Genomic DNA, 11,048 nt, shown 5'->3' with positions numbered 1-11,048 from the left:
CACTCCATATACACACTCCACATATACACTCCATATACACACTCCATATATACACTCCACGTATACACTCCATATACACACTTCATATATATACTCCATATACACACTCCACATACACACTCCATATACACACTCCATATACAGACTCCATATATACACTGCACATATACACTCCATATATACATTCCACATATACACTTCACATATATACTCCATATACACACTCCACATACACACTCCACATACACACTCCATATATACATTCCACATATACACTTCACATATACACTCCATATACACACTCCATATATACAATGAAGTACTACTCATCAATCAGAAAGAATGAAATCTTGCCATTTACAACAACGTGAATGGAACTAGAGGGTATTATGCTACACAAAATAAGTCAGAGAAAGGCAAGTATCATATGATTTCACTCGTGGAGTTTAAGAAACCCAACAGATGAACATAGGTAAAGGGAAGAGAAATAAGATAAAATCAGAGAGGGAGACAAACCATAAGAGACTCTTAAATACAGAGAACAAACTGAGGGTTGCTGCAGAGAGGTGGGTGGGGGTTGGGCTAAAGGGGGGATGGGCGTTAAGGAGGGTACTTGTTGGGATGAACACTGGGTGTTAAGAGATGAATTACTGGGTTCTACTTCTGAAACCATTATCATACTATATGTTAACTAACTAGAACTTAAATTTTAAAAAAAGAATGGAGTGTGCCCCAGCTTAAGAAATCCTTCTAGATACCTGTTCTAGCCCGGTGGTGCTCAGCCAAGGGCGATTTTGCCCCTTGGGGACCTTTGGCAGTAACTGGAGACGTTTGATTTTCAGCACTGGGGAGTGCTGCTGATGTGTAGGGGTGATGCTGGGCATCCTGCAATGCCCGGGGCAGCCCCCTGACAACGGAGCATCCAGCCAGATATCGATCGGGTCCAGGTTGAAGACACTGTGCTTTGGATGGGTGACTCTGAGCCTGGAGCGAGGAGGGGCCACACTATGATTGGGGAGGGGCGTGGGGCTGTCAGGTGTGTACGGACCCCATCTGATGCGGTAGGTTTCCGGTGAAGCCCGAGAATCTGCATTTCCTGTGCTCTTTATCCTGCACTGACTGCTGCTCTCTTTCTCTGTCCCAGGGTTCCCTGGGCCTGCCCGGTCCCCCTGGGAGAGACGGCAGCAAAGGCATGCGGGTACGTCTGTTCCCACCCCTCCCCACAGTCAGCCGCCTGCTCGGAGCCCATGTCCTTGAGGGCGGTGGCCTCTGCCAGGGCCAAGCCTGAGCTGGGGCTCATTCATACCGGGATCTTCCCAGGTCCCTGTGGGTCAGCCTAATCACTTCAATGACACCAGGCACCGCCTGTGTGTCCTTGGAAGCCATTTTTAGCTGACAAGCTTCTCTGCACGGAGGTCTTGTCTTTGTGCCCAGACCTGCAACCAGGTCCAGGTCCAAAGTGGGGGATTCGTGCATATTTCCAGTTCAAGGAGCAGCTGAGAATACACCCCGTCCCCTGCACATGCCCCAACCCCCCAGCCTCCCTCTTGTCAGCTCCCAGACTCCCCCTCCGCATCCCCTGCCTCTGAGGTGACACAACCCCCAGAAACCCAGATGAAAAGTGATCTCTACTCGGGCGGGCCAGTCTGCTCCGGGGAAAAGGGATCGTCCTCACCAGGAACCCAAAGAGAGACGGGTTCTGTGTTCCACCTCCTCGTGCTCCGTTTGTGATTTCCAGCACGTGTGAGCAGGTCTCAGAGTGGGAGCCTTGACTGTGAGCCCCTCCTCTGTCCGTGGCCTCTAGCACTCCGGGACAGGAGGTCTGGGGTGGAGACCGGGAGAGAAAGAGGGGTCCTGTGCTCTGCAGGACCCCTCCGGCTCCCCTCCTGGTGGCCAGTCTCCTCCATGCACAAGGGGATTCCTTGTCACTATGCTTTCTCCACCTTTGTGTCTGCATGTAGTTCCCTTGACCTCCAGCAGCAGGAGCAAGGGGGTTGGGATGTGCCGCGTGGGGTAAAGACCAACTCCCTTGTTCATGGCGAGTCTCCCAGGGCAGCCTGGGTCTCCTTGCATCGACGGCCACCTTGTGTCTGTGATGGGGTTTGAATTCCAGACACGGATGCCCCTGAGATTTTGGGCTTCCCTGGCCTGGCTGGGCCTGTGTCCCGGTGGGTTGTGACTGACCCTGTTTTGTGTGTGCAGGGGGAGCCGGGAGAGCCAGGGCTTCCTGGAGAGGTGGGAATGCGGGTAAGTGTCACTCTCGGCTCTGTTCCTCTGATGTTTCCAGCGGATAATTTTTTTTTTTGAGACAGAGAGAGAGAGGGTGCAAGGGAGCGAGGGACAGAGAGGGAGGGATGTAGAGGGAGAGAGAATCCCACAAGGGGCAGAGAAAGAGAGGGTGAGAGAGAGAGAGAAGCAGGGTTCGTGCTCACCTGACGCGGGGCTCGAACTCAAGAACCACCAGATCAAGACCTGAGCCAAAGTCAGATGCTTAACTTCCTGAGCCACCCAGGGCCCCTCCAGCCGATAAATCTTGATGCAAAACCAATTGTTTTCGGTGCAGAATAGATCCACAAAGGCTTCCTGTATAACAGCACGCACGCTTGTGTGTGTATATCCTCACATCTATGATTTTTCCTAAATTCTTAAAAAAAGTGAAGCATACCACTGTCTCCCGTTTATCTTTTTTCATTTAACAACAGATTAGAGATCTCTTTCCACACCTGTTCTCTCAGTCAGTGCACCTCATTCCATGACGTGGGTGCATCATAATTTACAAAACCTTTTCCCTATGATGGCCCTACATGTTATTTCTAATTTCAATGGTCTTTCACCAAAATCAATATGGTAATAAATGCATGTGTGTGTGTGGGTGTGTGTGTGTGCATGCTTCTCCTTACATACTGTATTTTATTTCAATAGGACAGATCACAAAACTTGGCAAGCCTTTGCCTAAAGAAATGCACATTTTAATTTTAATAGATTTTTTAATAGATATTTCCAAATTCGTTGCCTAAAATCCATAGCAGTTCGAGGTCCAGGCCGCAGAGGAGCCTCAGGGCTCTGCGGACTTCTGTTTCGGCTTTGTCAGGACTCGCCCGGGCTTTGCAGGCCCCACGGCAGAGTGTGAATGATGAGCGACAGGAATCAGGCAGGTTGCTCTGAAGCTGGGCACAGATCCGGGCCAGACGGTGGGGAGGCTGTGGGACGCAGGGCAAGTGGAAATGGAAATGGTTCATTATAGCTCGGAGGCCACACTCCAGCTGTTCCTCGGAGTTGAGCAGACAAGGGAGTGAGTCCTGGCAGAATCCTGCTCCACCAGGCAAGGGGGGGGGGGGGTGGCATGAACTCTAAGCAGAAGGGGGCAGCGTGCGGTAGGTGAGGAGCAGGGGTCTCTGGGTCTTGCCTCTGTTTCTGCCTCTCCTTCCCCTTCCCACACCTTTCTTGGGAACCCTCTTCTGCAGGGATTCCAAGGACCACCTGGACCCCCCGGGCCTCCTGGACACGTTGGAGCTCCTGTAAGTAAAGGCTTGTCTCTGGAAGGGTTTCTGTTTTCTTCTCCAGGGATTGGGACCCAGACCCCTGGCGAATCCCCCTCCAGAGTCTGCACACAGAGGACCAGCTGCCTTGGCACGTGTCAATGGCAGTGAGGTGCTGGTGTCTCTTCTTACCAGAAATGCTGAAACATTATGGCCCTTAGGAACCTCCTGGAGGTCGTTTAAATGCACGCTTCTAGGACACCATTCCCAGACAGTGACACAGCAGCTTTGGGGGAAGTCCGGGAATCTGCATTTTTACCCAGCAGCCCAGGTGTTTCTGACACCCGAGCTAAAGAAGCTTTTTTTCCCCAGCTGGTCCAGTCTGCCACTCCAGAAGGGGTGTGGAGTCTGTCAATTCCCTGCCCCTAGAACAATGCTAGACCCACAATGAATGTTCAGTAGCCATGTGCCCCTTGAAGCAAGCGATGAGCAGATAGACGTGATGGATAAGGAGCAAAGTGGCTTCGTGGATGTCTCATCATATTTTTGGTTCTCAGTAAGAGATTTGAGACTCTCTCCAAATAAAAGAAGCAACGTTAAAGGCCATTTTCAAGCATGGCAGCCGGCACTGCCTTGGGAGACTTTTAACACCTCTGATCTCTGTGTGACGGGCCAAGGCATTGGGATGGAATTAAAATGGCACAGATGTCCAGCTGCCCCCAGAGGCCTGGGCGGGCCATGGAGCCTCTGCCCTCTGGGATAGCGGCCTGTGGTTCTGGCCCTGTGCCTCTTCTCCAGGGACAAAGGTGTAGGTGTTATTCCTAGAATAGGTAATAGGGCCTGGGAAACCTTTAGCATCTTCTCCGCAGAATGTCCAAGGATCCTTTCTCCAGGAAATGAGAGGAGAGAGTGGGGACCAGAGGGGGTTCCCATAGTAACGCATCCACACCTCTCCAGTGGGGCTGTGCACTGAGCTGTGGGCCTGGCCCTCGAGCCTTCCCAGGAGAAGGTTTCATCAGCTGGTGCTGGTGGCCCTGGCATCTCCCTCCGGACCCGGCACACGGGAGAAGAGCAGACGCTCCGTATCATTCTCAGCTCCTGCTTTTTTAGTGTGGGCAGTAGCCTGCCGGCAGAACTTCTACAAGATTCTGGCGCTAACCAAGTGATTGATGCAGTCACTCACTGACTCATGTGTTCATTCAGCAGGTGCTTATGAATATCAAGTGGCAGGCATGTTCTAGACTGTGTGGGGGTGCAGTATTGAAGGAAAGAAGGCACCGCCCTCTGGGGGCTCACATTCTCCTTGGGGGAGTCAGAGGAGGTGTCACATGGGGCTTAGTGCTGGGAGAAGAGGAAAGCCTGGTGAAGGGGATAGAGGGTACTGTGGGCGGAGCAAGGGGTAGCGGTTGTGTCTATATCCCGTGGTCAGAGAAGCCCACGCCTTGGCTGATGCGTCCCTCAACTCTGCTCACAGAGTGGAGGGCGTTCTTAGCATAGGATCTGGTGTTGCTTCTCAGGAAGGTGGAGTGGACGCGACAGGGTGGGGTCCTCTCCCCAGAGGAGGTGGAAGAATGTGGCTTTAAGGCACCCAGGTTTCATGACCTGGATTTCATGTTCATGATGGGATCATAGGTTCTGGGTGGCAGGGGAGACTGACTTCAGAGCCACATTCCTGCCATTGGCCGGGCCAGCTCAGGGGCCAGGTATATTCAAGCCTAGTCTGGAGGACCTGGAGAACCCCAGCCAGAAAACCGGCCCCAAGAGCTCACCTCGCACCCTGGTGGGGACCTAGGTGCCCAGGCCTGATGGGTGGAGCACAGGATGCTGTACAGAGAGAGTCCTGGGAGACGGGATCTTCACTGCCTTCCCAGGCAGGGTATCTGTGGGCCCCCAGACCTTCAGAACAGAGCAGCTGGGCTGAGCCGTGTTTCTGATCTACCCCTCTTCCCACAGGGTGTCCAAGGAGAACGAGGTGAAAAGGGAGCCCGAGGAGAAAAGGTATTTACGTTTGCCTCAACGCATCACCACAGCTTTCCATAGAAAGAGGAGGAGGGTGCCTGGGACTGCCCACGCTGTGCTTGCTTGTGAGTGCACGCGTGTGTGTGTGCACATGGGTGCCTGTGTGTGTGTGTGTGCACATGTGGCAGGTGAAGGCTGGTGCAGATGGGGCATTAATTTCCCACCCTAAATGTCAGTTCTGGGCCAGGAGGGCGTGGGCTCGGTACCTGCAGGGACTATAGTCCAGCACACAGACAGAATTTGGCTTCCAGGCCAGGAGGGTTTGAGAGAGCCCAGCCTGGGACTCAGAAAGTTCTGGTTGCTGCCGTGGGCTCACATCTCACTTGGCAAAGTTACATAACCTCTGTGCTTCTCCATTACCCTGATTCCCAAACCAAAGGAAGGGTGCGCGGTGACCGCCGTGGTGTCGGGGACCCCCATTTAGTCTCTCTCACCAGGGGTTGGGAACTGACCCAAGCTGAGGCTCCACCCCCACCGTGGCCGGCACCCTGGAGTGGGGCTGAGGGCCGCCGTGCCTTCATTCTGTGCCCTAGGTTACCACAAGGGGACCCTTGGGCCAGAACTTTCCACTTGTGCTCTTGTTCAGCTGGGTGGAAACAGGACTGCAAACCGCACCCCCCCCACCCCCGACCTCAACCTGCCCATAAGGCATTGGGAGCCTCTGCCCAGGCCCATCCCTCAGATCGAGAGCTGGAACTCGGCCCTCCCATGCTGAGTCAGGTTCCAGATGCTTTTTCAGAATCTACCGCATTCTGTCCTCAGCAGTACATGTTCCTCTAGTTTTATAAGACATTTTGAAATTATTTTAATTCTGTATCAGTATATTTGGAAAATTGTAAAAAAAACAAAAAAAAAAACCCAAAAAAAACCCCAACATAGCCCCTAGTCCTGCTATCCAGGTACAACTATGGGCAACGCTTTGGCCCATTTTCTGTAGGACATGTTCCTATAGATCTGATTTCTTTTTGCAGAGACGCACATAATATATTCGATTTTGCAACCCGTCCTGTCTGTTGTCCCTACATGCAGTATTTTTGCCCAGGCTGCTGTAGGGTTTTTATGACTCATTTTAAATGGCTGCATACCATTTCATTGCATGAATAGACCATGATTTATGTGCCTGTCCCCCTAGTATTGATCATTTAGGGTTGTTTCCAGTTTTTCGTGGTTAAAAATAATGCTTGGGTGAATATTTTTAAACCGATAGCTATATTTAGTCATTTAGTTTTCAAATGTAGGGTTATTTCTTTAGGCTGCTGTCCTGGAAATGAGATTACCAGTCAAAGAAAATGAACCTGTTTGTGGCTCTGGAAACACATGGCCATGTAGCTTTTCCAAAAGGTTCTTTAGAGTAAAGGGAGACAGGAGCTAGCATGGTACCCTGCCTGAGGCTCCAAAGCATGATTTCTGTGTGCATATTAAATTTTAGGCATTATATGGGGCGCCTGGGTGGCTCGGTCGGTTGAGCGTCCAACTTCGGCTCAGGTCATGATCTCACGGCCTGTGAGTTTGAGCCCCGCGTCGGGCTCTGTGCTGACGGCTCAGAGCCTGGAGCCTGTTTCAGATTCTGTGTCTCCCTCTCTCTCTGCCCCTCCCCTGTTCATGCTCTGTCTCTCTCTGTCTCAAAACTAAATAAATATTAAAAAAAAAATTTAAATTTTAGGCATTATAACTTAAAAAGTGACGTGTGACGTCTCTTACCCCATGCTCAGCGGGATTTGTGTCTCTTGGTTCTTTTGAGAGTTTTTTTTTTTTCAACGTTTTTTTTATTTTTATTTTTGGGACAGAGAGAGACAGAGCATGAACGGGGGAGGGGCAGAGAGAGAGGGAGACACAGAATCGGAAACAGGCTCCAGGCTCTGAGCCATCAGCCCAGAGCCTGACGCGGGGCTCGAACTCCCGGACCGCGAGATCGTGACCTGGCTGAAGTCGGACGCTCAACCGACTGCGCCACCCAGGCGTCCCTCTTTTGAGAGTTTTAACACGGTCCCACATATTTGTCTACCAGAAGAGCTCCTTTCTGTGGCTCTCTGCTCCCTTGTTTACCTCTTGGGGACCTGAAAGACGGCATTTGGAATAACTGGAGATTCAGGCATAGGGTGGTATGGCTTGAGAGGCAGCTCAGAGTCTGCTTTGAAGCCCCTGCCTGAGAGCAGGCAGGATTTGGAAAACGAAGCCTGTAATAGGGCTGGGCCGTAGAACGGAGAGAGGGAAGCCCAGGCTTCCAAAGTGCACAGTGAGCTCAACGTTGATTCTGGATGAAAGCCCAGACCTGCACAGTTCCACCCTAGCTGTCACCTGAGGGAACTGTCAGGGACCAAGGCCTGTGCCCTGGCATGGGGTTCAAAACAGGCCTCCACTTGCAGTCTCCCTCAAGCTCCTACTGGGGCCTTTCCACTTCAGCGCCCCTAGGGCCCTTATAGTCATTTGTACCAAATCCACGTGTCTTTCCCACACACACGTGTAGACCCCTCGCAAACTGGGCACAGTGCTCAGGCTGCCTTTGTCTCTGGGTCCTTGCTCCCTGGGGGCACCCTCGACCCAAAGCACATGACCAGTCCTCATCCGCTGACACGTTGGTGTGGCACTGGGCACCCGAGAGGAGCTGATGCCGAAACCAGGATTGATCTCCGATTACAGAAGGCCTTCACTAACAGGTGGATGAACTTGGACTCTTTTGGAGAATGCATAGGATGGGTTCGGAAGGTGCATTCTAGCACTCGGGCTTAGATGATGTCACAGGAGTGGATGGTGAACAGGACGCTGCGTGGACCATGTCACGTTAGTTAGGAAATGCCATGGACAGAAGGCACGGGGCGCCCAGAGCAGGAACACAGCGCCATCCGAAAGATGCTCCTCCAAGCTTCCTGGTTGTAGCAGCTCCCGCTGAACCAGTGAGTTTGGGTTTCCCGGGGTTCCAGTGAAGACTGCAGGACAGAACTCACAAGCCTCGTGAGAGCCAGCTCTGTCACTCGTGGGCTGGGACAGCCACTTGATGTACCAGAGCCTCAGTTTGCTCATCTGCAGAGCGGAAATACTGATGTCTTCCCTGAAGCTGGCTGGAAGGTTGGATACGTGTTCAGCACATAACTGACACTTCCACAAATATTTCCTTTCCCTACCTGTGCTTTAGAGGAAATTCAGTCTGTACACACGCAGGAGTTTGTTCTTTCCAAAAGTCTGCTTTGAAGTAACAGCTTCTTCCCGTACAGCATGGGGCTGCTTTTCCAGCAAGCTTTGGGAGTCTAGGTTAAGGCTTTTTTGTCCAGCCAAGAAATGGTGCATTTCTTTAAATTTTTTTTTAACGTTTATTTATTTTTGAGACAGAGAGAGACAGAACATGAATGGGGGAGGGGCAGAGAGAGAGGGAGACACAGAATTGGAAGCAGGCTCCAGGCTCTGAGCCATCAGCCCAGAGCCCGACGCAGGGCTCGAACTCACGGACCGTGAGATCGTGACCTGAGCTGAAGTTGGACGCTTAACTGACTGAGCCACCCAGGCGCCCCAAGAAATGGTGCATTTCTATCAAAATCCTGAATTATCAGATCTGGAAAGGACCAGAAAGAAGCTTGGAGATCTCTCCTTATTTACGAATGGGGAACTGAGCCCAGAGGCCATGATTTCCTGATGCCACGTGGCCCGTTATAAAGAGAGAGAATGCTTAGGAGCTCCTCAATTCCAACATGGGCTTTCCCCTCCACGGCACACCAGGCCTGAAGTGGTACCAGGAACATAGGACAAGTGATGTTCCCCTGAACTCTCTCTGCAGATTGGCCATAGCCCAGCCCCCTGCAGGTTTCTAACAGGGCAGCTCAGGAAGTAGAGGGCCACCTCCAGATGATGTCCAGGAGAGGCATCAGCCAGTGTCCCTGTTGGCCTCGGTCTCTCCGGGCTGCACCAGGTAGCTCATCGTGGCATAGAGGAAGTCCTGCACCATTTTGGAGCCCGCCTGCCTGTGTTTGAACCCCAGCTCTGAGCCCTGCAGACCGTGTTACCTTTGGAGAGCTATTTAACGTCTGAGCCTCAGAGTCCCTCATCGCTGAGGGTGACTGTGTTACATGAGGGCCACCAGGAGGATCAACGGAGTTAAGATTTATAAAATGGGTAGAAGAATGCTGGGAAATAATGTGCCATGTGTAAAGGGCAGGGACACAGAAAGAGAGGGACAGAGACTGAGACAGAGAGAGACAGGAAAAGATAGAGAGAGGGGGGAGCCCGAGCCTGGGCTATGCAAGCTCAGCTTCGGGTATGTTTCCAGCTTCCTTGCTAACTTTCTGGGCAGCTCTGAGGACAGCTGGCCCCTTCTCTGCACCTTCATCTTCCCAGATGTCAAGAAGCCTGGACTGCATCATCCCGCAGGCTCCTTTCCAGGTCTTGTATCTGATGGGTACTTAAAACAGTTTATTTTCTCGCGAACCTCTCTGATTTCTTACCTCAGCAAGAAGGAGCTTTCCATCTCCCTTTGAGACAGGCCCATCAGTTGCCTGGCCTTGCGCAGCTCGGAGCCAGGCCGCGGAGAGCCACTGCCCGTCCATTACCGAGGCCACCTTCAGACAGCAACACAGTGGGCGCTCTCTGTAAGGCGGGGGACTGCCCTTTCTTGAAGCCTCTTCCAGAAGGCGTGGAGGCTCTGAAGGTGTGAGGGCATCCTGGCAACTGAGGGGGCAGTAGAGCCTGAGTGGACTGTCCAGGGACTACTGAGCTTGGGACAGCTGGCAGATTGCAAGGGGACTCGGGTCACTAAGGAGCCAGAAGGTGGATACAGTGTTCTGTCTGGAAAACCGGGCTGCCAGGACAGCTTTGGATGGATGTGACACTCACACTCCCGAGGCCCAGGGGGAAATGCCCTGGTTTGGGGATACAGGAGCCAGGGCATGGCACCCAAGGAAACTGGTAAGGGCACCAGCTTTGGAATAAGAAAAAAAAAATGATTCTCAGACTGGCTCTGCCCATACTGGCTCTGGGAACTCACACAGGCTTCTAACCCCACGTCCTGATCTAGCAGTGCCTGCCTCCGATAGTGGCTCTGAGGGCCTGGATGAGCGAGTTGTGAAGGCAAGTGCAGGACGTGGCCCCTGGTAGGGGCTCCCTACATGTTAACAGAATGGGAGTTTTGAAGGGCCAAAAGCCATGATCCTCCCTGGTGACACCGGCCGCCACCTCTGCCTTAGAGAAGCCCCTCAATCCTCCTCGTTCTGGAGGGGGGGGGGCAGGAAGAATTGCCCACTGGGTCTCACTGTGACAGGTGTTTGGCGAACATCCCTGACATGCTGGGTGCACAGAGGCATGTTCCCCCTTTCACTGGGTGAGGGTCTACATGGCACGTGCCCAGCAGACACATGGCCCACGCCCCTCCCACACTGACCTGCACACCAACACCCAGACCTGAGATTTATCAAGGGCAAGGGTGGCTTCCCGCTTTAATGGGGGACGCGCTCCCCCTGGTGTCAGAGATCCAGAACCGCAGCGGGAGGGCTTGGCATGGAGAGGGGCCCTCGGAGCTTTGCAGGCAGGAGTGATTCCTCCTTTGAGTCGTTCGACCCAGGATGA

General features: G+C 52.6%; 1 protein-coding gene across 4 annotated transcripts in view; it reads left to right on the top strand.

Annotated features, from left to right (window-relative positions):
- COL22A1 (collagen type XXII alpha 1 chain) overlaps nt 1-11,048 on the top strand; it is a 258,511-nt gene that overhangs the window by 99,072 nt on the left and 148,391 nt on the right. For all 4 annotated transcript variants that reach the window (XM_040494491.1, XM_040494492.1, XM_040494493.1 and 1 more), the window contains exons 13-16: nt 1,145-1,198; nt 2,203-2,247; nt 3,465-3,518; nt 5,433-5,477. In XM_040494491.1, coding sequence (XP_040350425.1) covers nt 1,145-1,198; nt 2,203-2,247; nt 3,465-3,518; nt 5,433-5,477 — 198 coding nt within the window. The remainder of the gene's footprint in view (nt 1-1,144; nt 1,199-2,202; nt 2,248-3,464; nt 3,519-5,432; nt 5,478-11,048) is intronic.

This window comes from Herpailurus yagouaroundi, unplaced genomic scaffold, assembly GCF_014898765.1.
Source record: "Herpailurus yagouaroundi ecotype Mexico unplaced genomic scaffold, PumYag 186, whole genome shotgun sequence".
In the NCBI taxonomy this organism is placed as follows: domain Eukaryota; kingdom Metazoa; phylum Chordata; class Mammalia; order Carnivora; family Felidae; genus Herpailurus; species Herpailurus yagouaroundi.
Note: the sequence above shows the minus strand (reverse complement) of the source record. Positions and strands in the feature narration are given on the sequence as shown.